Here is a 27,687-nt window from a genome sequence, read left to right on the forward strand (position 1 = left end):
TCCTTTGGGGAGAGCAATTGGTTATTGCCAAAGAGAACTTTCTGCTGAGGATCAGGCAGGATTGCTCCTGTCCTGTGCAAAAAGTGTAGCTGTCCAATTGTGAAGACTGATTTGCTTCCCCTTCTAGCCCACAATTGGCTTCTTTCTCCCTTTCCCTTAAAAAAAAATGCACACGCGCACAGACAACCTCTTATACATTGGAAACTCCAGATCCTTTCCCCACACGGTAGGGTAAGTAGAAAGGTGCCCTGACTCCTTCTCCACTCTTCTTCCTCCCTCCCAAATCCGTGTAGATCCCGAGAGGACTAGCGCCCACATGATCTCGGCAGATGATGCAGAATATCCACGGGAATACCGGACCCTGGGCAATGGCACACGCCGATTTTCCAACGTAGGGCTGGTGCATACCTCAGAACGTCGACACACTGTGATTGCTGCCCAGAGCCTGGAAGCCCTCACGGGGCTTCAGAAGTCTGAGATGGAACGGAAGCGGGATGCCTTCATGGATCACTTGAAGAGCAAATACCCCCAGCATGCCCTGGCGATCCGTGGGCAGCAGGAGAGGATCCGGGACCAGGTAATGACTACCTTTTGTTCTTCAGTCAGGTTTCTCTATCAGTTCTTATAATGTTGACATTTTCTTGGCATAGGTACATAGCTAGGCAAGAGTGCAGCTTTCCCTTGAGGGGCCCTGTTAGCCTGTACAAGAAATACACTCTGAAGTAGAGTGTGGGATGGTTCCTGGCACATCCAATGTGCCTCTCCGGCTTCCTTAAGGTTATGAGACAAGTCTGATCATATAGGAAGTAGCAGTGGTGTGAAAGTGGACTTTAGATTTCTTCCAGGCTTTTTTTTTTTTTTTTTTTTGCAATAGTCAGAACTCCAGTCTCCTGCTTCTCTGGGAATCTCCTATCAGTTTTTAAACATTTTGGATTGTTGAACTATCATGATTCCTTATCTGAGAGTCCTGGGGTATTGTGAAGGTATTTGAAATATCGCATAGAGAATTCCCAAGCACCATCAAGAAGCTACCATCAAGTTCCCAGCCATCTTTGGAAAAAGCCACTGGAATTAGTCCAATTTCAGACACTTTCAGAGCCCAGTTCTATCCAAAATTCCAGCACTGATGCAGCCATGCCAATGGGGCATGTGCTGCACCCTTGTTCCCTTACCTTAAGGCTGCATTGTGGCTCCATTGGCACTGGAAAGTTGGATAGGATTGGGCCCTCAGACTGATTGTGTATGTGCCTTAAGACTTTGTGCAAGAGCTCTTCACTTCTCTAAATCTGATCTATATTATTGGTGATTTTTCTGTGCACAGTTATTAGGCATGTGTGTTTTAATGTGTCATTGCTAAGTATGTGTGCCCCCAAGCCACCCTTTTGTGTGGATATTGTTGATTGCCGTTTTTTTTCCTCATCGTCACCAATAAATTGGTGCTTACAGAGAGTGATAGGCTACATCTCTGCAGAAATTAAGGAACACCAAGCTGGCTGACCCCTCAATCACCCTCAGTACACTGGCAGAGTCACACTGTATGCCATCAGGGAGTGTCATGGAAAGCCAGTGCGTGGATTTGCCCCAGGGTTCCCAGCACCCTACTGTTAAGCACTCTGCTTATGCAGAAATCAGCTTGATCTGAAACATGTTTTCACAAAAGCAAATCTCACTGAGGACCAATTTCCTTGTAATGCTTAGCATGACATACCTGGAGAGGAAGGCCTGGGTTAAATGGATGGGTAGCCACTGCATTTCCTATCTGAATCAGGGCTCCTTGACAAGAAAGTTCCATTTGGTACTTTCGTCTGCTATTTTAAAAGAAAAAGCCCATCAACACTAATGATAGGCTTAATGTAATGCGTTGCCTGGTCCTGTGACCAATGTGTTCATGGGATTTCTGCACTGCAGATGAGCATAGGCCCTGCTTGCTAAATCTAGGTGTCCAATCTAGCAGTCAGGCATGGAGAAAGAGTCCTCTCTCTTCTTGGTTGTGGGCTGTTGATGACTACAGGCCTGATCCAGGGTTTCCACTTCTCCTGCCCAGCCTTCAAGGAGAGCAGTAGCATCCCTTCTTTTCCTTTTCATAATAGTGGAAAACCCTGGAATGAGACTCCCTTGAGACATGCCTGGTTTTAGATCCTTATGTGAATTTTGCAATGCTCAGTTCTGGAATTTGGGGTTTTGAGGCATTGACCAACATCCCGCTGGGCCTGTTTGCAATCCATGCAAACTCACTGTGCGCATTCAGATTGTCTGGGCTGGTGGTGCCCAGTTCACGCATCTATGCTCTGCAGAAGTAAAAGGTCTGCATGGAAAGAAAACAAATTGCTGAAGGTCACGTGTACCAGGCCTGTGTTTGCGTTTGAAGAACACCATAGATTTACTGTGTAGCAAATATGCATGGACCAGGTTTGGGATTCTAGTCCCTTGACCAGTAAAGGGGCAGATGTCATAGTGTACATAAGCAGAGAATGCATCCCCTGCAAAGCCACATGAGGAGCTGCTTTGCCATTCTTCAAACCAATGCTGCCTTTTGGATTCATAAAGCCAGTTAAAACTAAGGGTGACACAGAGACCATGTGATGCATTCATTGGGTGATTTTGTCCATCTTCCGAAGTTCTTCTTGCTGCCTGCCCCTGCCAGCCTTAAGTCCCAGACATCTCCTCCACCTTGCCATCTGTGCAGCTAGCTATGTCTCACACATTGCAAGATGTATGCTGTGCTGGGAGCAGCAGTGCGGTGGTAGATTTTGAAATGCAGGAGCTGTGATGATATCCCTACAGCCACTAAGACTGCACACCAAAAAGGCAACTTCAGACATCATCATTGGGGTGTTTTCTTTCCCTGCCACTTAGTTCTGCTTTGAATTTCGTACTTCACTCCAAGATGTACTTTCATCCCAAAGTCTTGGAGTGGGTTGCGGTAGCATAAAAGAAATGTATAAAGCTGAAAGGTAGATAAAAACAATTCTGCAAATATATAAAAGGCATGTCACAGAGCAATCCTATTCAGGTCTACGCAGAAGTCCCATTGCGTTCAGTGGGGCTTACTACCAGGAAAGAGTGTTTAGGTTTGCAGGCTTAGAGTGCAATCCTGTGCATATTAGCTCACTAGTTTCATGTACTGTATGTGCACAGCATGGCTCTTGTGTGGCCACTCATCCAATGAAATGAAAAGGCCCCACTCCTCTTCCTGGGAGGCATGATCCAGTTGTACCTTCTTCCCTCTTTCTAACCATTGGCTTCCTCCCCTCCCATCTGGGGGCAGGGCAGACTGGCACTTATGCCTTCAGTTTGCCTCTTACTGAGCATCTTCTCAGTTAAGGTCCTATGGGAAAAAGTGTCAAAGGCAGCATCTGAGATGAGCTGATGAAGTCATCCCTCCTGCTGCAGGAGAAGTTCCAGACCTCTGTTCCTGCCCCAACTCCCCCTTGATTACACCCCTGGCTGGGAATGGCATCAGCATGGGGCAGCAGCACATAATTCCTGTTTGAGACAGATAAACACAGTAGCGTGACATTCCCTCTGGTGTTGAACATCAAAATCCATCAGTGTTGCAAATATAACCCCATAGCTCAGTATGTAGTATTACGTTTAAAGGGCAATTTCACCATTTTGCAAATCAGTGCTGGCCTTTTGTTTTACAGTGCTGATCCTTAAAGGTATAATTGTCTACAGTTCGAAAGGCAATTAGTTTTAAATTATGACCCTCTCTCACCCCAAGAATTTCTGGGTGTTTCTGAGAGTGCTGAGATTTCTGTGTTGGTTATGTTGGTTATGTCCAGGTTACTGTTGCATTTCACTTCAGTTTTGTCCTTTACTGTTCCAGTACTATTACACAGGCCAACACACATTTTGCTTCCTACACCATGGCTTCTTCATGAGGAAGCTGCTTGAACCATTCGCTAATGAGGCTATACTATATCTCCAAAACTAGATGTAATCGGGCAAAACGGATGCCATTTTTGGAATCGGCACCCCTAATTCATATCAAACCACCATAAAGTTTGGGGAAAACTTTTCTGACCCTCAATTTTGTAGGCCTGTGTTATCTGCACCTTTACAATACACAGAGCCTTCCTTCTTTAGAAGTTGTGAGCCCAGGCTTTCCCAAGGAACGTGCATCTGTATACACCCCGCTAAATATAGTGCAACATTGATGGAAAAAGAGGGGAAGCCTTGAGACAGACGTCTAGCCACAGTGGGGCAGCGGTGTGGTAAGTACGGCAGACACCATAATGCACCATGTCAGTGGCCCTTCTCCCTTGCCATCAGAGCCATTTGGGGCAGAGATGGCAATGTGTTGCCATCACTGTCTCAAATGGTTCTGATGGTGAGGGGGATGGATCCCTGACAAGACGCATTGCGCTGCATGCCGTACTTACTACACCACCCCCTGGCTATGCTTCTTCCTTGTATAGCATTGTGAAGTTTAGTTTCAGTCAGGAAAATATTTAGGCTGCGTACAGATGTACACAGTTTAAGATGAGGCTGCTGGGAACTCACACTTACTCTCTTTGGGGCAGTCATACACACTTCCAAATTGAACTGAACTCAAGAGCAACCAGTTCTTCCTGTTTCCAGGAGAAGCTGATTATATAGTATGCTGACTGGCTGGCCCTTGTGACAATTACGAAACCCCCTTCTGATTTGACTGCACAGATTGGTAATTGAATGGACCTTTGTAGCAAGCATGAAGTTGCTTCTCCCGGCTTGCCTAGAGCAGTGTTTTAAGTTTTGTTTTTTTTAAAGCCTACAGATGAATTATTTACACACTGCACCTTTTCAGACTAATCACAGGAACATTTGTACTTTCTCCATGAAATATACCTTTTCATTTGTGCAAAAATTACCCAGGAAGTTACAACCATTAGGATGATGCCCTATAAATATTTTAACATCAGTGGTAGCCTTGGTGATCATCAGGAATAAATGGCATCCAACTCTATGGATGTTGTTCATCCAATTGCATCAAATTCTATGGTGTTTACTTGTGGTTATAAATGCGCCCCTGCACACTGAAACAGGGAATCTCTCATGGGAAAGATGCATTTGTGTATTCACTGGCCTTTATCTCTGTTTTGTGGAAGAATATATACGGTTCAAATAGGATTAGAAGAATATGTTGGAATTTTTCACTGTGTGTAAGAAGGGCCTGGTAAAAAGAGAAAAGAATTCCCTTGCTGGATCAGACCAAAAACTCTATATAACGGGGCATGTGATCAGCTAGAATTTTGCAACAAAGATGGTCATTGCCTGATATTTGTCCCCAATGCCCCCAGCCCGTAGTAATTAGAGTTACTCTGCCCCTAAACACGGCACTTCCATTTTTAGCTATATCATAGCTACTAGGCATTGATTGATAGGTTCTCCATAAAATATGTCTAGCCCCAATTTATTTATTTATTTATTTATTTATTTATAGAATTTATATTCCGCCTTTCTCTCCCAGTAAAGGACACTCAAGGCGGCTTACAAAATAAATCATATAAAAACATAAAATATATAAATATGTGTAAAAATAAAACATTTAAAAACAATAAAACACGATAAAACTTGGAACCCAAAATTAAAATAAATAAATAAATAAATAAATAAATAATTGTGTCCATTATTGTTTAAACTCACTCTTGAGAGTGTAGAACCTCAGGGGACTTCAGCTTTAGATATGTCCCCTTAGAACAGGGGTGTCCAAAGTTTTTGGCAGGAGGGACACATCATCTCTCTGACACTGTGTCAGGGGCCAGGGGAAAAAAAAAGAATTAATTTACATTTCAAATTTGAATAAATTTACATAAGTTTACATAAATGGATATATTAAAGATGAACTTTTATGAATGAAATAAAATGAGGGTCTTGCAATAGCTCAAGGCCTGTAAAAGGCCTTGTACAAAGCAAGGCTGGCCTTTCCTTTGCTACCGCTACTGCATCACAGACCTGAAAAAGCAAGCACTGGAGGGAGCCCTCATCCCACGGCTCACGCGAGAGGTGAAACAGTCGCCCTCACGCTGAGAGCAGTTGCGTCAGGCCAGTGTGGGCTCCAACAAATCTCCAGAGGGCCAGAGGCTCATTGGAGACTGGGGGCTCCCTGAGGGCTGCATTGGGAGTCATCGAGGGCTGCAGGTGGCCCCAGGGCCAGGGTTTGGGCATCCCTGCCTTAGATGGAAGAGGAGGAGGAGGAGAAGGCAGAAACTTCAGGGTATAGCAAGACCTTCTGCCTGTAGAAGAGGAGACAGCATGAAACTGACTGAATACATGTTGGGAAAGGTGATGGGTTAAAATCAGGAAGGGCATCAAGTTGGGGTCCTGTGAATTGCGGCTGTGAGTGTTAGGTCAAGAGTAATGGAAGTTGATTGGATGGAAGGATGTGGCGGCAGGTAGGATAATAGGTTGTGAAGCATAGGTGTGAGAAGCGGAAGATTTTGTTCTCTGAACTGGGAGAGTTATTTTTTTTTTAAGCTGAGCCGGTTCACCTCTCTATTTACAGTCTGCAAAACTGGGAAGGGGAGTTTCAGAGGTTTCTGAGAGAGGGCTCAAGGAGGACATTGCAGCAGATGCATTGTTCTGAAGGAGCTTCTGGGGAATACAGAGCAACTGGTGGCCTCCAGGAAGAGTTGCACCACAGCTTCTAGCAAACAGGCAGCAATGAAGAAAGCTAAGCTTTGACTAATCTATTGAACCTCTTTTTCTTTCTCTCTGCTGCTTCTGCAGCTGTTAATAATATTTATATTGCTAGTCCACATCAATGTAAGACCAACAGTCTGCTAGATTTTTTGCAGACCAAAGAAGTGAAATGGTCCCTGCTCTTGTGGGCTTACCATCTCCAGGCAGTGGAGAAGGTAAGAGGGATTGATCAGTGAATAGTGGACGTGAACCAAAGAAGCAGGCCGTGTGGACCCAGGGTGGTTCAGGATAAGCTTTGCCAAGGAAGCAGATTGTTATTGCTTAGGCTTGTTTCTTTACGAAGCAGCATCATGCTCCAAAAAGCAAAAACGGATAGGTCCCTGCCCCAAGTGGCTTACAATCTTTCATTCAGTGCAGGAGAAGGGAATAAAAGCAGTACGGGTAAAGAGGAGAAGAATTTCAGTTGCATGTTTAGGTTAGTTACAGCAGCTTGTGGGGGCTGGGGTGCGTGTGCAGAAGGTTTCATGTTTTAGAAGAGGAGGAAGGACTTATGGAATGGAGAAGGAGAGACCTGGTCTAAGGAGCAAACGCAGTGGTTCCCAAGCTTTTGGCAGCTCCCTTGACCTACTGGGCCATTGGCCACAGCTCCCCATTAGGGCTACAATCCTATACATTGTATAGGGCAGTAGGGTTTTTTTTTGTGCGTGTGAGGATTTCACAGCTCCCCTAGCTGATTTCTGCAGCTCCCTGGGAGCTACAGGTCACAGTCTGGGAACCACTGAGCAAACATATCAGAAGGCGCAGAGCTAGGGGGAAGAGAAAAAAAGAGGCTGTCAGGAAATTAGCTTTTTAAGAGAGATGGGGTGAATAAGAAGACAAAGGAGGAGATAATATCATCAGGCAGCTGCAGTGATCCAGCATTCAAATCCCTGTCCTTGGGAATTCAACAGAGTAATTCCTCTTAATTCCCAAAGGCTTATTTGAAAGGTACCATGCAGGAGTCATCTGAAGACAAGCTGTCAGACTGAGGTTCCATATTCCGACCATAGCATTCAGGGCTCTTTGGTTTTGGATTTTTGGTGCACATAAAACTGCATTTGGTTTGCAAAGCAGAAGAAGGAAGAAAGTCGCCTGAAATTTCCCAACCTTTCTAAAGAAATTTCCTAAGCTTTCTAATCTAGATAGGCACAAGGGGACGAGGTGAAGGGGTGGGCTCCTGGGTTCCTGTGCCAGAGAGTCCAGATGTCATCTGAAGCTGCAGTGTGGGAAATAGCTGATGTGAAAAGCTGTCTCTCCTCCCCTCTAGCGCCTGCCGAAGGTGATGTCAGACCCAGATGTTTTAAATGTTTGTAACAAGAACTGTTAAGGGAGTGAAAAAAACCCATGTCTCTTTTTGTGCCAGGTGCATATGAATAGCGCTGCTTTGGAGACGCCTGTTCTACATGCTCAGTGCTGACTTCTTTCCACCTGTGATCACCTGGGGATGACATGCCAGCTCTCCTTTTGTCTAATTGCTTGGTACTGAGCTACTAGCTCAGGGTGGTCACTGTGAAGGCCATATTCTCAAACACAGCGGGGCTTTATCTCCTTGCACGAAGCATCTCTTATCTGCACACATCAGTGATGGAACATAGCCCTTTATTGAATTCAGGGCTCAACATGTGAACCTTGTTTCAACTTCAAACCTCAATCCCAGAACATGGGAAGTAGAATTATAGTGCAATTGCATTGGTATGTCTTGTCAGTGTGGCAGACTAAGTTTGGGAAAGCTTGTCAGGCTGTCCAGCTGATAGTGGCTTCTGTCTCTGGATCTGAAGGACCCTGGTTTGAATCCTGCACCAGAAGTAACAGAACATAACACCCCTCTGCATGGATTGTGCCTCCAAAACAGAATTGTGCATGTTCCAAGTTTGTTCCCAAGCTTGAAAAAGACAGTGAGGAACTCAAGTCGATTTATATGAATACGGTACATTTGTAGCTGGAGAAATACATATAAAAGCATCAGAGTTAAATCGGCTCAGCCCAGTATTCAGAAACCGGGGCTAGAAGCCTTTAAAGGTCCAGTTCACACAACCACATTGGCTTGATGAGAATAAGAAGAGCCCTGCTGGATCAGACCAGAGGTCAGGAATGGACCATCCATGAAGTCTACTGAGATAGTCACTTCAGACAGCAAATTGACATGGGTCATCCATCTCTGCCTGCCCGCTTGTCTCTGCTGTGCCGCCTCCCACTTCCTAGGTTGGAAAAAGGAGAGGAGGATGAAGTAGAAGTGTGGAGGAGAGGAGAATGATGAGCTAGAGTTTCAAATGGAGACACTCTCCTCTCCTCAATTCTTCTTCTGCTCCATCCCGCTCTTCCTTTTTCCAACCCAGGGGAGCTGGAAACAGACACATCACTGATGAAGGGGCGGCAGCATTTAACATGCTGTTCTTAAAATGGTTTATGTAAGAAATAAGCAAAATTATGCTTCAGTGCTTCCCTGTTTCATAATCTAACAGACCAGGAGAAATCCCATAAGTGGCCACTGGAAAACACTCTGTGCTGGAACAAACAGGGACAGTCGCTTTCCCTCTGCTAAATATAAGAGGAACACCACTTGAAAAAGTGCCTCTTTTGCCCACTATTTTGTTTTATTTTATCATTTTTTCCCTTGATTGTAAGCTGCCTTGAGTTGTCTTTTGGCAAGAACAGCAGGGTATAAATGTTGGGCAGCTCAATCCTACTTAATTCTCTGTGTAGCAATGCAGCTGTGCCAATTCCTGCAGGGGAATTTCAGCCTCCAGAGCCCTCCTTGGAATAAAGGAACATTAATTCCCATGCGCCAAAGTAAACCTGCTGGGTCTACTCAAAGCTGGCACAAATCCATGTGGCCCTGGGAAGGGTGTTAGGATATCGGCATGTGCTACTGTCGCTTCTACTCCCCTTCCTGGCACCTGATCCACCCTCTTCCTTGCCCCATCTCCTTCCTGGGCATCTGCACTGGCAAGCATCCCCAATCCACTGGTGTGTGGAACCGAATACTTAGGGTGGCGGCCAGCCTGCACCAAATGGCTTGCTACCTTCTGCAACAGCCATAGAAGGCCTTGTTCTGATGGCGCAAGGCCCAAACAGGATTGGGCCATTAATTATAGAAATAATAATCCGCTACATACCTCTTTTGTATGAAATGGTCCAAACCTCTTTTAAAGTCATCAATGCTCGTGACCATTACCACATCTGGTGGCAGTGAGTTCCATGTATTAATTATGCATCAGTTGAAGGACTTTTCTTTGCCCTGTGTCTCCTTCCCATCAGTTTCAGTAGATAACCCTCGAGCTCACTTTTAGCAGATTTGTATTTGAACTACAGGTAAGACTTTTTTTCCTAGTCTTGGCAAGGTACCACAGAATTAACAGCAGCTCTAATGATTTGAGAATTGATTGCTATATAGTAAAAAAAAAAAAAAAATACCGATAATAATGCTTGCTATCTTGCTGGCATCTCTCACAATGTAGCTGTCCAGATTCCTGAAGAAAGAGTGACAGATTTTTCTCTCCTGCCTAGCAGAGCGCTGATGGTGATGAAAGAGGCAAAGGGAAAACAGCAGATGGAGCTGCAGGTCAGGCACTAGGCAATTGCTTCTGAAAGAATCACACTCAGAACCAAATCACCCCATTTTAGAGAGAGCCCCTCCCAGGCAAAGCAGCTTTTCTCCCCCTTTTTTTCTGTGTCTGTCTCTTCCCTGCATTGAAGATGACTTCAGTACAGAAGAAGTCCGCTAATGGAGGGAGAGGTCGGGCAAGGGGCAATGCGATTGACTGCTGTGAGCTGTCATATAGCAACTGAGTGAAAATGGGACAACATACAGGTTTGGGGTTAACCATTTTGCAGGAGTTTTTGGTGTGTGCTTAAGATCAATAATTTTTGTTGGCATCCTTCAGTCTCGGAAGACTATGGTATCGCGCTCTGAATGGTGGTTCTGGAACAAAGTGTCCACTCCAGTGCGCAAAGCCTGGGTAAAGTAGGTATGGAGGATAGACTGTTACCCATGCAGCAAATCCCCCCTCTCCACGTCGCTGAAATGGTCCAATGGAAAGGCAGAAGCCAATACCGTTGGTTCCAGCGGCGTCACAGGAGTTGCCAGAACGTGACTGTGTTCAGCCATGAACTGCCTCAGGGACTCCGGCTCCGGATTTTGCCTCAAGGTTGACTCCTGAAGCCTTTTCCATAACTGGATGTAGCCACAAGGCAGTGGAGGTTTGGGATCAGAGTTTTCCTTCTCTCAAATGAGCTACCTTCCTAGGCTGAGGAATCCCATCTACCCGATGGCTGTTTAGTCGCCTCTTACAACAAGTACAGCCAAACTGAAGGCCTATTCTTATCCCCCAGCCCTCAGGGGTTAAGATCAATAAAGTCCTTCCTATTCCATTGTTCCTAAATTATTCCTTCCTTTTTTCTTATGGGTGTGATTCAAGTACACTTTTTCTGTTTGCTCCCAGGACCCAAACTCATTCTCCCAATTCTTAGTTCAGCTCAGCTGTCCACTCCCGTCTCTGTGCCTGTGTCAGTTTTGCTTTGACTCAGCCCTTAAAGGGCAGTACTTAGAAGGATTACATTTCCTTGTGAATTACCTGCATCTTATCTCTCTGAATTCTCTTAGAGTTAGCTCTACATTTCCCATGACTGGGGTACAAATTGGGCAGAGAACAAAATTATGATAAGCTAAGCTCAAACCACTAATGCTGTTTTAAATGAGTTACTTCTCAACTGTCTGCATCTAATTTACTGAAATTTTGCAGGGGTTTAACCTTGGAACGCATCTACATTAACTGTAAGTATGGTGCAGACTGGCCACACACACACAAAAAAATGTGATGGGACAGCTGAGACCTTTAAAAATTATTGCACATTAATTGCCCCTAGAATAAAAATCCCAGCAGCACCCATCTGGATGAAATTCAACTGGCATTGCCCCCCTGTGCAATTCTGAGCAGAAATAAAAAGTTATTGTGAATGGAATTTTGTCCATTTGAAAAAAAATGGGAAACAATTTTAAAAATGAAATCAAAACTGAAATGCAGCAAGCATCTGAGTTGGCCTTGAAATGAAGCAAGTTGTTGAGATGACCCAAGAAAATGAATCCAGCCACCAAATGAAACACAGGGCACAATCCTAACCCACTTTCCAGCACTGGCATAGCTGTGGCAGTGGGGCATGAGCTTCATCCTGCAGTTGGGGGGCAGTCATGGAGGCTTCCTCAAGGTAAGGCAAGGTTTGTTCCCTTGCCTCAGAGTTGCATTGGCCTTATGTCAGTGCTGGAAAGTGGGTTAGGATTGCGGTCACAATCTGGAATGATTTTTCTTTTTCTTTTTGGTGTATCCATATTTGCGTTCATGGCTTCAGAATGCAAAATAAGAAATCAAGCCAACAAACAAACAAACCTCCAAATATAAACTTTTAATATAAAATATAAAATATAAACCTGTTAATTTAAGCAGCCAGTCTACCTGTGCAAGCATTCTTTCCAGAAGCTGAGGGCTACCTGGCCTGCCTCAACTTGCTTCTCTATTCTGTGCTGAAGGCCAGGAGCCTGTTTTTAAATGAAAGATGTGGGATTGGGGAACCCATGTGGGAGCATAGTCGATCTTGTTGAATGCAGCAGGGAAGTAAGCCATTCTGGGAAAGGTATAAGAAACCTAACTCCTTCCTCTGCCTTAATTTATATTGTGGAAGCCCCCATTGCTCCAGTCAGTAGCATAGCTGGGGGGGAATGGTAAGTACTGCAGGCGCTGCACCATGCTGTGTAAGCAGCCCATTTGCCTTTCTGGGCAGCAGCGGCAATGCGTAGGAGATGCCATTTGGTTTGGCAAATGCCTGTGTATTGCTATCACTTCTGGGAATGGCTCTGATTGCTTATACAGCACATGGTGGCATCTGCAGTAGTTAATGTCGTCCCCCCCCCCCCCAGCTAAACTACTGGCACCAGGTTCCATGTTTAACTGGACAGTGGAAAGCCACACAAATGCAGCTTTTGGGGCTTTTACAACTGCCTGCATGGGATCAGAAACCTCTTTGTTAAATAATTTTTTTCCTACTCTTATGTTAAGATCGTGTAAAGGGCTGGCACTCTTGAGTAGTAGTGACACTGGGGAGCTCGGGGAGACAGCCCCATTGCCAACAACCACTGCCACACTCTTTGGGATGAGAAATATTCTTTTCCCCCGATATGGAAAAAAAAGAAGGCTTAACCTTGCCTTGCTCTAATAGCATCACCTTTGGGACTTGGGCTGGTGATGAGTTAAAAAAAATCCTGTCAAAATTAAGGCAAACGAGGGACCCAAATTTAGCACATCTATTTGCATATGTGTAAACAATATGTATGAGATGCATATTATTCCAGGAATCATTCAAGGTGCTGGTTATAACTTGCAAAGCCTTAAATGCGATGTCATAGGAGTTTAGCCATGGAAATGGCTACGTTTTGTTTTCTGTGAGTTGTTTCTTTTCTTTTGTTTTGTTTTCTGCTTTGTTACCTGCTCTGAACTTGCGGGATGGGGTGGCCGCACGTATCAATAAATAAACTTTTTAAATATATTGTATTTCATTAAAAAAAAGAGGGGCTCACAACACAACTCCATGGAAAACACTGGCACAAGTGAAACAATGTTTTTTTAAAAAATGTAAAACATGGCACGGATGTTACAAGCTGTGCTTTGTGTCTAGCTTGGTTAGACATATCTGCGTTGGACTGGGTTTGTGGAGCGATGTTATGCGTTCAGTCATATGTGGTGATCTGCATTCATTTTCCTTCTAGATCAGTGTGTTTTCAGTTCAGGGAATGCATAATGTCAGAAGCAGGGTGGCATGCTCCTAAAATGAGGGGAAGCAGGCAGTGTAATTGTGCCCTCTCCACTCCATCTGCCATCTCTTCAGGATATGGCTTTTTGAGTACTTACTGGTAGATTGGAGGCCTAATTCCCAAGGCTCGCATGAAAGAAATTCTGTAAGAACACTAACAAGGTTTCTCCCGAAGGCATAAAAGGTGACTCAGATCTATGAAAATGACTTGAGCAGTAAGAAAGAATGCATCTTGCTGAGAGCCCCTGCAGACCTCTTTCTTCTCCGCTTATAAGGTTGATGTGCCATCATCTTGATGCACGGAACCCTTCCCACAGCTGGTCCATGTTCAACAGCCTCTTTTTTTAATACCTTGTGACTTGAAGGTAAGTCAGCCTTTGTGTTCTCTAGTCTATTGTGGTTTCCTTTTCAGCCTTAAAATGACATAGACTCTCTGTAGCAGAATACTGTTAAGAGACTAATAGCGGCTGCCTGCCATCTTGTTGAATATGACATCTGGAACATGGTTTGCCTAAAACCTCATATTTTATCATTTTTGAAAGAATGAGACTCTTGCCTTTGGTTTGGTTAGATCAATTTGAATACATGCCCCTAGAAATTGAGTGCTCGGCGCAGATCTGGGGTTCCTTCAAACTTTCATTTTTTCAAAAGTTTAAATTAAAAACGGTATTTAAATTTTAAAAACTAGGCTGCATGATTCTAGCCCTCAGTGTAGAAAAATAAATCTGAGAGCATAAAAGTAAATTATCTATAGTGGTTCAGTTCTCAAACTTTTTAAAGGCTTCTGCCTGATTTATAAATGCCAAGGGGTGTGGCTATAATGGTGATTGGACAGCAGTGCTCCCCCCACAGTAGCAGCTTGTTTAACCCTTGATGCACATAGCCTAATCTGCCCTGTCAGTTTTGTGATGGACCAAAAACAGGTCATAACCGAATGGTGGGTCCCAGACCTGATCTAGAAAATTCCAGAGCCTTCCCACGGATCTATTAAAATTGACAAACCTATGGACTTGATCCTGGGCTCAAGATCCTCTTCTATTATTGACAACACCTTTGTTCTATCTTGGACATGCCAGAGTCTCTGCTGAAAGCGAAGTGCTGGACATTGCTGAGGGACCAGCCCTGAGTCCCAGCCTGCCGAATCAGCTTTGCTCTCATTCTTGCACTGCAGGCTGCGTTAATTTTTAATGACTGCTTTCCCCATCATAGACAGTGGTTAAGGTTGCAGCAGGCCATACTCATGAGAAATTTCTCCCGATGAGTCACTGGGACTTGTGAAGCCTTGTAAATGCTGGCAGGAAGCTCTCCAGTCTGAAGCCCCACGGAAACCAAACTGTTCCTGCACCACTGCCATTCATTTCAAGGAGGCTTGTGTAGCAGAACTTCCTGGTCTTCAGCCCTTGCGCTTCACGGTGCTGCTGCATCAAGGAGACAGTTAGCAATGCCGTTTCTCCTTCTGTCAGGTTATTTCAGTTTATTTTCAGTAAATCGTTTTAGACATCCTTGATATTAGCGAAAGAATGCTGTGTGTGTATGCAGGCATTTGTGAGTACAGTAAAAACCGCCAAGCATAAATGTAATTCCATCTTCTACAAATTGATATAGTTTGTTTTGATCAGGTGGGAATCTTGTCTGAAAGTCAAAGAGCTCTTTCAAAACAAATAATTGACTGTGTAAATCTGTCTCAGATAGATGAAAAGCTGACACCTAAGAAGGTGGCTTGGTAGAAGGATTACTCTCTAGTTCAGTGATTTTCACCCTTTTTCATCTCAGGGAACACTGACAAGGGACTAAATGGTCAGGGCACACCATCATTTTTTTGACAATTGACAAGGCACACCATGCTGTTGGCGGGGGGCTCATATCCCCCAATGGTCCTACTAGTAAATGACCTTCCCCCAAACTCCCATGGCACACCTGCAGACCATTCGCGGCACACTAGTGTGCCACGGCACAGTGGTTGAAAATGGCTGCTCTAGTTAAATCCTACATCATCCCTGACTTTGGAGGATGGAATTATCCTTCTTATTTTAGTTATCTGCAGAGATGAATTTATTTACATTTTTTTAAAAAACTGAATAGTTGGGAGAATGATAAGAGCATGCAAATTCAGCATAATTATGCAAATAAATAGCAGATTTGCCTAATTTATTTTAGCTGTCAAAGTAGGGTGTGTTAGCTATAGAAATCAGAAGAGAGTTCAAGATTATTTGCCTCAACCATGGCAGGAGCAAGACTGTACATCTCCAAAATGGAACTGTTGCTTTCTTTTTAAAGTGCTTGAAAGAGGACTTCCCTGTTCTGCCCCCAGGCCTGGATTGGGCTCAGAGAACTAAGCTCAGACAGGCCCAGACAGGTCTGTAGACCAACTTTGGCTTCCAAGATACACCCCCCCCAATACTTTTAGCTTTTCATTCTCCAGCCACGCACAGGCTTCGCCATATGGTTGGGGTCAGAGTGAGAGAAGAAGAAAAGAAACATATTGCTGATGGGCACTATTGATCTTCTCCTCTTCCTGAACAGAATTTACTGACATCAGATGTGGAGACGGCAGCTGTGGCACAGGAAAAAAGGGGGCACAAAAAAGGACAAAAGGCATATCTGGGATAGTTAACACTGTCTCACAAATCGTATTTTGAAAAGAGAAATAGCAGTATACATTCCACTAATGTTTCCATTCTAAACACAGTTTCTCTGAGGAAAGTCCTATTGATTTTGATGAAATTAAATGCCAAGTAAGCATGCTTCAGATTGCAGGCTTATTTTAATATCCAATTTATGATTCAACAATGGGAGAATTAGATGTGCAGTTACCCATTGCTGAATATAATGTGTTGCTTTTGAATCTCTGGCACAGCTACTTAATTGAGGGCCCAATCCCATCCAACTTTCCAGCACTGGTGCAAGCATTCCCTTACCTTAAGGAAGCCTCTGTGATTGCCCACCACCACCACAGAATGCAGCGCATGTCCTGCTGGCACAGATGCATCAGTGTGGGAAAGTTGGATAGGACAGAGCTCTGAGGCATGTAGAAGTTCCATGGGTTGGATGTGAATTGTGTCTCAACATTGTGGAAGGAGAGAGAAAGTGGGATGAGTTGCAAGACATAGAAAAGAGGGCTGTTTTTCTGAGAGGTCCCTGTGCCACCTTCTGACCCCTGGTGTTTTTGTGACTGCTCATAGGAGTTTAGGTGAACAAAAGCTCACTGAGGCTGAGTCCCAGAAACTATTTTCAAAAGATGGGCCAACCAAAGAAGGTCAACTAGCTGTGATCCAGAGACTGATATCAAGGTTATGTCATCTGTATTGGTACTTCATCTTAGCACTGAGGCACACTTCATGGATGCACACTTGGGTGGAAGAAGAAGCTGAAGTTCAAGGAAGAAATTTAATGGTGGTAGGGTGACACTGTATGGGAGGAAGGAAGGTGTAGGCCGGGGGGGGGGGGGAGAAATGGCCAGGCAAGTTGAGGCACGAACACCCTGATTTCATAGCCACAGTTTACTGACAGAATGCTGAGGACTGGAAACATGTACAGAGATTTCTGAGCTAAAACTCAAAGGCTAGGCTTGCAACCAATCAAATCCCAGAAGTTCCTGTAAAACAGAGGAAAGGAAAGAATACCCAAATGCTTCTGAGGGTGTTGATGGTACGTGAATTGTAGAGGTATCCAGAACTGGGGCACTGATCCCATAAAACTTTATTTTCATATATAAATGTTAATCTAAGCTCCTGTTGTGTTTAAGTTTGTTGTAAATCACTTGCACAGAAAACCTCTTGGATCAGTTGGACTAAAAATCCCAATAGATCAGGGTTGCCCAAACTATGTGACCCACTGGTGGGTTGCGACCTGGGCCCTCCATCCTGCCTTTGCCTCCATTTGGCTCCAAATCAGAGCCATTCCAGAGGCATGGAGAGGCCCAGAAGCTTTTTCTGGGACATGCCAGGCTAGTGACCAACTCTACAGGCCCCTGCAGGCCTCAGAAACCTCCAAGAACTTTTTCCAAGTTTCAGAAGGCAACTTCTGGTTTGTCTCTGAAAACCAGAAGTAGCTTTCAGATGCTTCTGCAGACCATATTGAAGGCTGCAGAAGCCTGTAGAGTGGGTCTCATGCCTGGTGCGACAAGGAGGCCTCTGGGGTCTCTCTTGGCACCACCGAGATTATCTGCCGACGAAGTGGGCTGCAGGATGGAAAAGATTGGGAACAGCTGAAATAGATAAGTTGTTATCCCATGGGGTGGACACCTGAGCTGTCTCTGTAATGCCAGGTCTTAGACAGGTCTGGCATCTGTTCTGAGTACCAGAGTTTGCTCCTGGAATACTGGAAAGAAAAGAAGGTGCCCTTGTACATGTGCCAATAGGTGCCCTTCCCTCAGCATTAAACCCTTCCACATTTAGAATTCAGAGAAACCCTACACATCTAGGATTAGGGAGAATGCAAGAGATTTCAAAATAAAGGGGTAGGGTTCCATATTCCTGGCAAAGTTAAGCACTCCTATTTCTTTTTTAATTAAACAAATTAACTAGACCTCCTACTGCGCATACATTTTCAAAATTCCTGTCCTTTGAACAGCAGAAGCGCTCATGATATCAAAAATCCCGACTACTTTTCAACTGTGCAGCATCAGATGCTGCATGGCATGGCAGGATTATGGCTTTGCAGATGTCATTGCCATGTCTCAACCTCCTGCCTACATACCTGTTACATGCAAAGGTGGTTTATTATCTGACTTTTGCAGACAAGCTTGAGACAAGAAGGAAGAAGGAAAGGGACTCATCTCTGAGCCAAAAAAAAGTGCCTTTCAAATCTGCAAATCCAGTTGGAGAATTGGATTCCCTTTGATTAGTGCTTGAAACCTGAGCTCACACCTTTTGAAGGCAGCAGCCAACTTAAGGTGACTGTGATTAATTAATTCCTGGTTCATCTCATTCCACAAAGCTACAAAGTGCAGTTCTGAATTTGCGTCACACTTCACCTGCTGTGGCTGACAGTTTCCTTGAGTTTGTTTTACAAATCATATGTCCCTGGAATTCACTTTGTACACCTCAACTCTTAAGTAGTTGGAAGTTAACGCTCTTTATTTTGCATATTCTTTACCTATAATCTTAAGTCCTATGTAGTAAAAGGGCAGGAGGTCTGGTCTAGAGGGTAGAGCCTCCATTTGCCTAAAGATAACATCCACAAGGTCGCCAGTTCGAGGTCACCGGCGCCGTGTGACCCTGAAGCAGCTGACAAGCTGAGCCAAGTTATTCCATCTGCTCTGAGCGTGGGAGGATGAAAGCCAGAATGTGAAGCCAGATCAGAAAGAAACATCTGAATGTTGTGCTTCTTGGAAGATAGAACCTACCGGGATTTAAATAGCCTGCCTATGTAAACCGCCTTGAATAAAGTCTTGAATAAAGACCAAGAAAGGCAGTTTATAAATACCTGTATTATTATTATTATTATTATTATTATTATTATTATTATTATTATTATTGAGTAAAAAACATGTCTTTCGGGGATGTGTGTTCGGGGAAGCAGGGGAGCCTCTGCTGTCCTGGCAGCTCAGCCTCCCCTGCGATTGCACATGGATGCCACCCATTTTCCGAGCGGTTGCGGGATCACAGGGGAGGCTGAACTGTCACTGCCGCAAGCTATAGTCTCTCAGAGAGACTCTGACAGCCTTGGAGAGTCTCTTGGAGAGATTATAGCTTGTGGCAGTGCAGCCTTTGCTGTGTTTGTGCAGGCACTGGAGCTTCTTCGTAGCCCCCAGAATCCCTTGCAGCATGACGTCACTCGGGAGCTCTGCATGCTGTGCCTCCCCGGCTTTGGACCTCACCACATGTCACTGGTGTCTTTATAGTTTGTGCAAAGCAGTGATCTCAGGGCTCCTTTTTAGATAACTGTAGTGGCTCAGGAACTGCGGCTGTGTGGCATCTTCTGATGCTGCAATGAGAGTATTGCAAAGCCAAGAGTCAGATGGGTGGGTCCAGTCACACAAGCTCTTCCCATCTGCTTGATGCCTGTTCTTCCAGCCAGTCGAATTAGAAGGATGCACATGAACTAGCTTCATGCACTTGGTAACTGGGTTTCCAAATGTTATCATGGTAGCCTGGTAAGCCGCAGCAGCATCCACTCTGCTGCTGCAATTATGATTTTTCATAATTATGATTAAAAAAAATTATGATTTTTCTCTGTAATGTAGGGGGTGGAGCAGAGTGGAATTTATAAATATGGATAGAATGGTGTGGAGCAGCTAGTTTTAATACAATTGATACTCCAGAAAAATTAGGCTCTTAATTCAAAATGCCTAGCTGATGCATGTTAATCCCGGCTGAGCTAGCCTTACCATGAAGTGAAATAAAGCAGTCCCTTTGCGTAGCAGATTACAGAGGGGAAACTCTGTTGTCATTTAAAAATAGGAGGAGGGAAAGCCTGGATTTTTGACTTTTTATGGTTTCTGTCTAGGAACAGATGCTTTCTTTGAGAAGGTCCACCAGTTGCCATCTAGTCACTGCAGCCACTTAATAGAGTCTATGATGAGTAATGTACTCCCTCAGCCCTGTTGCCTGTTCCTAAAGGGATTTCATCCTTGGTCTCCCTCTTAAATCCAGGCTAATCTCCACTTTGCCTTCAGTTTAGGTGACCTGATCAGGCTGTGATACCTTGCTGGGGCAGATAATAAAAGATCCATCTCTAGCTCAGTGTTTCGTCTCCAGTAGAGGGAGAAACAGCTGATTAACCGGGCTCTGTCTTCCTGGTGCACATGTTAGCTTTTTTGTTCCTCTGTATCCATAAGTATTTGTTATCATTAAGAATATTTTTTATACCCCTTTTCAACAAAAAGTCGTTCATCAAGCAGTTTACAAAGCAAAATAAATCAATAAATGGTTCTCTGTGCCCAAAGGGATGAAGAAGAGATGAAGAAGAGACACCAGCAGCAGCAGCCACTGGAGGTAAAAAGTCATGCTGGGGCAAAGAGGGACATTTGGTCCCCCCCTGCTAAATGCAAGAGGCTACCACTTTAAAAGGTGCCTCTGTGCCCAATTTGCAGGGATTACAGAGTGACCCTGGATCCCTGTTTAAGAAAATGTAAACATGAGGACAAGCAGGGTTCTAGGACCAGGGGTGGGGCATGTGCATGGTCTTTTTTAGCTTTGGACATTGGGAGAGACTCTTTTGGGAATGAGTTCCACAAGAGCAGCCTTGCTGCAAATATGACCCTCATCTTAGCAGGGTCCATGGGGGGGGGGGGAAATAGGGGCTAATTTGTACCCAGGCCCAGGGTCCAAATGGGGGGGGAGGAGCCAAAGGAGTGGGCCCAGAAATTTCCTGGGATCCTACATTTTCCTATCCCACCCGGACTTGCAGCCCACAAAGGATGGTGGAGGCACTATTATGGGTGTGCAGCGGTGGCTGCTGCCACAAGCCATATACACCAGACTGCATACATAACATTCCTTAACACAGTGTCAAATCTGGGAGGAAACTGGCCTGCGACAGTAGCTCTCTGGCTTGTATATCTGCTTGCCATGAAGAAGTGGATAGGGGCTCAGGGAGACAGTTGTGGGACTATAGCTGCTGCAGAAGTAAGTTTTGGTGCAAACAGGACTCTTTCTATTCTAGTGTGAGCCTAAATATGATGATGATACTTTTCTGCAATGATTTTATATATTTCAAAGATTTTAGAGAATCTTCCCAGTGTGTTTGGCTTTCCATACTACTGTATCCAGCTATGGGGGTGGATAGACCTGGGCTCTGCATTCGGAAACCCTGTAGACTCCAAAGACTCTTAAGACTTTTCTGGCTGTTGTCGCCTTCCCCCTGCCCTGTTTCACCCCCTTTTGCCCACCCCCACTGGCACCCTCCCCCACTGTTTCACCTCCTCCCTGTTTGGGAAGAGCCCCCCCAAAAACTTTGTACCCCCTGATGAAATTCCTCTCAGAGGCTCTGCTTTCTAGACCCACAGATCTGGTCTGCAGGGACAAGGGCAGGAATACTGGGAGACGCACCTGTTGAACTATAAGCATAATCTCGGTGGATCAGGATGAAGGTCCTTTTAGTTAGCATCCTGTTTCCAGAGTGCTCATCCAGGTTATTCTTGGACACCTGCAAGCAGCAAGACATGAAGGCACCAGCGACAGCCTCCCTGATTTTTGCCTCCCCAGCAACCAGTATTCAGTGGCGCACAGTCTCTGGAGCTGGGAATTCTGTTTAGCTGCTGCCGGTAATAGCTATTGACAGATCTGTCCTCCATATAAAAGAGCCTGACAGTTTTAAGTATGAGAAATTAGCTTTGTATGGAAAAAAAGATTCTACTCCTTGTCAGAAGGAACTGAGCAGGGTTGTGGGGTTTTTGTGGAACAAATTGGCCAGTGAAGGAATGGCGTCTTCAAATGTGCTCCTCCTGGGCAATGATATGCCCTTCAAATGTCCCTAGTCCCCGTGTCTTTATCAGTCTCACCAGTTAATCCAAGATGAGGTGTTAATTGGCAATAAAAAACCTTAGCTGATTAATTGAACCAGTTGGTTGATTTAAGAGTGCAATCCTACCTAAATTCCACCCACTCCTTGCAGATGCAGCAACATCACCAGAGTGTGCTCTGCAACCTGTGCGGGGGAGGGGTGCTGTTCTGGAGGGCTCTTCTGGGTAAGGGGACATTTGTAAGTCCCTCGCTGTCCCACTGGGCCTACTCCAACCTGCCCCAACGATGCAGCAAATCTGAATGGACCCAAGGAGGTGGATTGATGCCAGAAGGGAGCTTGGATGTTGACGGTGGCACTGCTGCCAATGCTTCTCCTTTCTTGACCTCAGCCCACCCCCTTCCTGCCCCAATTTCCATCCCATTCCTCCCCTTACCCCCCCATCCCTGCTTTCCTCCTGCCCCCCACCCCACACTGACTTACTTGTACCAAGGGTCGTTGTGAAGCTGTTGGCATGTGGCAGTAGCCTGACTGTGCAAAATGGCATGGTGCCTTTTGTGAGAGAACTGTAAAGGACCTTGCACTGCTGGAACACTAGTTCCAACAGCACAAGGGCCCCATAGGATTGGGCCACAAAACATGGAATCTTGATTATTTACCACTTTGTCCTAAAATAGGGTGCCACAGACTTGTTACCCATCTAGCTGAGCACCCTGCAGATGCCCGATCTTGTCTGATCTCGGAAGCTAAGCAGGGTCAGGCCTGGTTAGTACTTGGATGGGAGACTGCCTGGGAATACCGGGTGCTGTAGGCTTATACCATAGTCTTTCGAGACTGAAGGTTGCCAACCAGCTGAGCACAGCTCAGCAACCCTTAAGGAAGTCCAATAAGCCACCTGTTTGTTTGGTTGTTTTTTTTGCTACCTGCCTGGGAATGCAGAAATGGTGGGGATTGTCTAGCACTTGGTGGAGCACAGTATATGGTTGGTGACGTGCCAATTGTATACGTTTGCATGCAAACATTAACCAGTATGCACAAGATGGAACCTCTAAGTGACATTGGAGAATGAGTCATGAAGGCAACGAAAACATTTTTGATATCTGAGACCTGTTTCAGGTTCTTTTTCAATCAGTCACTTTAAATTTTTTATGCTGTATAAAAGGAAGACTGCTGAGAATGTGGGCTTTGGTTTCAGAGATGGTCCCTTGTTGGGAAATGTGAGGGGAGAAGACCCAAAAAGGCCCCTCGACATGAATAGAAATGCGCTGCAAATGTCATGGCTTTGCTCAGTGCTGCTGTGCAGCTGCTGCTGCTATAATATGTGATGCAATCAGAAAGCGAGCGCCAAGTTAATTTTAATCGCGCGCCTATGGGGGGGAGTGGAAACAGGGGAAAGGCATATGTATAATAGCACAGACATCCATCAGGCAAATTGACAACAATAAAAAGGGAAAAGGAACGCTCAGCTAATTTAAGATCCAGATGGGAGAGAGATAATTTGAAATGGGAATGTTTAACCCAGTGGTTCTCAAACTCTCTGGGAGAGTTTGAGAGCCACTAAGTTCTTCCGTGGGCGGGAGGGGGGGGCAGCAGGGGCAGGGGAAGGCACATGTACATGTACCCAAGCCCCTGCAGCCTCCCGGGGGTGCGGAGAGCCCGGCGCGACCTGCAGCAGGGCTCCCCGCAGCAGCGAAAGTAGATGCGGAGTGATTGAGCCCCACCTCCGCTAAAGTGGAAGTGGAGCGCAATCGCTCTGCATCTATTTTCACTGCTGCGGGGAGCCCTGCTGCAGGTCGCGCCGGGCTCCCCTTACCCCCGGAAGGCTGCAGGGGCTTGGGTACGTGTACCCAAGCCCCTGCCGCCCCCATGAGCGGCGTGATCCTGGGGACCGCGCCGCTGCCTCCTCCCTGCCTCCAGGCTGCCCCCGCCCCTTAAGGGGGCAAGGGCCAGGGCACGCAGGCTGGGGCGTCGTGACGCCCCAGTTTGAAAACCTCTGGTTTATCCGAAAAAATCTCTCTGCCTCAAGGAAGAGAGAGGGTTTCAGGACTTGTGCTCGAGCCCAAGCTCAGTACACATGTATGGGCTCTTGCATTGGGCTCAATACACATGCATGGAGTGTATCAACAATAGATGAACAGTGGTGAGTGAGTGCCATGATGGAACCCATTTACAGTCCTCACACATGTTACTCCCTTGTATAATGGTCCTATCTCAGCATCCTTTGAATGCAGCTCAGAAATCCAATCAGTTTTGCTTACCCTTTGGCAGTTTAGCTGTTCTCCTTGTTGCTCTCCTACAGCTCTGCGAAGAGGCTTCTAAAAAGTACCTGGACACCCAATGCATGTACAATGACATCTTTTATTAGCTTGCTTTAGACTGATGTGGGACCATCCAATCTCTCTGACCTCTTCATTGAGCAGAAGAGCGGGTGTTCCCAAGCTTTTCTCTGCCACTATGAAGGCTAGAAGCATGGGGTGGAGGGAGGTTGTTTAAATGAATCGATATACGTCAGGTGTCCAATTTTGCATATTTATTCTCTAACTGGCTACTGCCTTCTAAGCAGCCACTGAATGTGATGGACTACAAGTAAGTCAGAATCTTCCACTCAAAAGCTGCAATCTGCTCTTCTACCTCTTACTAAGATGGGTAAAAATATGAAATGTTACTGTTTTCATAGCTGTGACTTAGCCCGGAGTGCCATCATCCCCAAGATATCTTGTACATAGGCTTTACCAGCACCAGAACGAACATAATATTGCCTGTCCTCACTCTCAGTTTTGAAACTGAGTAGGTATCCTTCCTACTCTCTTTCATTCACCACACTTCCTTGCAGCTACATTGGCTGCAATTTACCTCTGTTTCATTGACCTCATTAGGTTGGCTATCCTTTGCCCCCCCCCCTCCCCAGGTGCCACCACAGGCTCATTCCTGGACCAGTAGCAGGTTAGCCTCTCTTAAATCCTCTTCCCCACATTTTGGCCTCCCATAGGTTTGTATGTGGCACTGACCCTTGGGATATTTTCAGTCTCTCAGTTGTGCTACCTGGATTATGCAATTGAGAGTGCAATCCAGTGCATGTTTACTTAGAAGTAAGCCCCATTGCATCAAATAGTTCTTACTCCCAGGAAAGTGTGTCTAGGATTGCAGCTTAAGTTAGCTCCCAAACTGCTATGCTCTTGTTCCAGTTGCCCCTACTCCCATGAGAAGCCAGTTCACTCTCCTACAGGTTGAGATGCACAGCAATGCATGAGTACTAACATACTTAGAGGCGTCTGGAACCACATTCACCCCATGTTTTGATCAGATATCCAGTGTTCCCTGAAGCACTGAGCTCAGGCCATACTGCTTCTGCTAGTTTCCAGCACAAGCTAACTGGGCACAGGACTGATTGGCCAGCACATATGATATCACAAAGCCATCTCAAGAACATAAGAGTCCTGCTGGATCAGACCAAAAGACTTCTTAGTCCAGCAATCAAGTTTTCACAATTGTCCACCAGATGATTCTTAGAAGACCAAGAGTAGGATATATAGGCAAATAAGGTTGCAACTGACATTCAGAGAAGCGTATTACCTCTGACCCTGGAGGTAGTATATAACCATCATCACCTTCCTCTACCTCCACTACCCAAATAGTTTTTTCAAATTAGAAAAAAAAACTTTGATTGGAATAATAATAATATTGTATTGGCAACCTTCAGTCTCGAAAGACTATGGTATCGCGCTCTGAAAGGTGGTTCTGGCACAGCGTCTAGTGTGGCTGAAAAGGCCAATCCGGGAGTGACAATCCCTTCCACACCAGGAGCAAGCGCAGTCTGTCCCTGGTCTGTCTCCCTGGCTATGGGCCTTCCTTCTTTGCCTCTTAGCCTCAGACTGTTGGCCAAGTGTCTCTTCAAACTGGGAAAGGCCATGCTGCACAGCCTGCCTCCAAGCGGGCCGCTCAGAGGCCAGGGTTTCCCACTTGTTGAGGTCCATTCCTAAGGCCTTCAGATCCCTCTTGCAGATGTCCAGGGGATAACAGAGTGGAAGGAAAAGAGCTGGAAAAAATAGCAAAATGCAAAGATTTACAAATTGAGAGGCTGTGGCAGAAGAAGACCAAAGTGATCCCAGTGGTGATTGGCACCCTCAGTGCTATTCCAAAACACCCTGAAGAGCACCTAAACAGCATAAGGGCCACAGAAATTACCATCAATCAATTGCAAAAAGCAGCGTTACTGGGAACAGCTTACATTCTGCAAAGGTATTTATAGGATAAAAACCAGGCATCCCAGGTCCTTGGGAAGGACTCGATGTCTGGATAAAACAAACCAGCCAAAATACCTGACTGTGTGAAAATATAATAATAACAACAACAACAATAATAATTGTTGCTACAGCAAACATTTGCTATGCAATTCCACTTCGGCTTAGCTTCAGGTGCCCAATCTCGTCTGATCTCAGAAGCTAAGCAGGGTCAGGCCTGGTTAGTACTTGGATGGGAGACCGCCTGGGAATACCGGGTGCTGTAGGCTTATACCATAGTCTTTCGAGACTGAAGGTTGCCAGCCAGCTTCCACTTCCATTTATCAGGAAATAGAACCTTTGGAATACTCTAGGATTTGCTTCCAAGTAGGCATGCATAGGATTTGCTGTTAATTGAATACATTTGCAAGGTCCTTTTCAAAAGACAGGAAACCTGCCTGAAGCAGAGGGAGGGGCAAAGAGGACAAGTACATGTATCCTTTGAAAAGCAAGGGGAGGGCTGGGCAGTTTCACCTTGCCACTGAAGAGAAAAAGGTATCAACCCTTGTTTGTGCATACATCTGTATGCACCTAAGGAAAACTCAAAAGTGGCCATTTCTAACATTCACAGATTTTTTCATAGCAGCTGTCTTACGCACTATCCTTCAGATGTCCTTGGTTTAATCTGAACTGTTCCTCAGTGAGTTTGAAATGGCAGTTGAAAAAGAAAGAAAAATACTGTAATTTTGAAATGGTTGGCCTCTGCTGTCCTAGTTGCCTTCCGAGCAGCTAAATTGCTTCAAAAATGTTCTTGTCAGCCGAGACCTGGGTGGCATGTGCCAGTCTGGGATGTACTGTAAAAAGCCCTGCATCCATACAATTATAAGCAACAGGAAGTGGGAAATTACAAAGATATTGCCCCCCTTAACCTTAAACCCCCCCCACCCCCACCTTAACCTTTGAAGGGAAGATGTGATAGCCGGGAGGATCCAAATTGCTTCCCATACCCAAAGCCCTTGGAGGCGGTAAGTGGCGGAAGGTACAAGGAGGGTTAAAAATACAGACTTTTTTGGCCCACTGCGTCAAGGAAAAAATGCCTTTGATACAGACCACATGAAAGTGTGCAAAAACAGGGGAATTTGCAGCTGCTTGGGAAAATGATACTTGAAAAGGCCAAATGAGCAGGGTTCACAAGCTTTTTGACAACTGCAACTTTATAGCCGCCAAGAATATCTGATTTAAGGACAAAAACTTAAAAGGGAAACCAGCTCCGGTCACACAAAACTCAGTACCTCTAAAGTCCATCTTTAGCAGAAGGCTGAGGTCTTTTCCACGCTGTCCCCTGAGCTGCTTCACTTCATCTTTGCCTCTGCTTCATCTAGCCCAGCTTTGCCTCATTTTGCTTCCCCTTCCCGCCTCCAACTTGGAACTCTTGACAGTTGTGTGCACTTGCTAAGCAGGTGTTTGGTGCTGTCAACACTAGTTGCTGCTTTGGGGGTGGAGATGGGGAGTTGCCTATAGGGCTGGCCACAGGGTATAGTTTCAGCAGTGGGCCGGTGGGGTGCTTCTGTGCCGACTCACCCACTCCCTCCCTCTC

General features: G+C 45.4%; 1 protein-coding gene across 1 annotated transcript in view; it reads left to right on the forward strand.

Annotated features, from left to right (window-relative positions):
• Window positions 1-298: 298 nt before the first annotated feature.
• Window positions 299-27,687, forward strand: part of SRCIN1 (SRC kinase signaling inhibitor 1) — a 150,960-nt gene continuing 123,571 nt past the window's right edge. The window contains exon 1 of the mRNA XM_066627851.1: window positions 299-577. Within this exon, the coding sequence (XP_066483948.1) occupies window positions 317-577 (261 nt within the window). The 5' untranslated portion in view covers window positions 299-316. The remainder of the gene's footprint in view (window positions 578-27,687) is intronic.

The sequence above is a fragment of the Tiliqua scincoides genome, chromosome 5 (genome assembly GCF_035046505.1).
Source record: "Tiliqua scincoides isolate rTilSci1 chromosome 5, rTilSci1.hap2, whole genome shotgun sequence".
NCBI lineage: Eukaryota > Metazoa > Chordata > Lepidosauria > Squamata > Scincidae > Tiliqua > Tiliqua scincoides.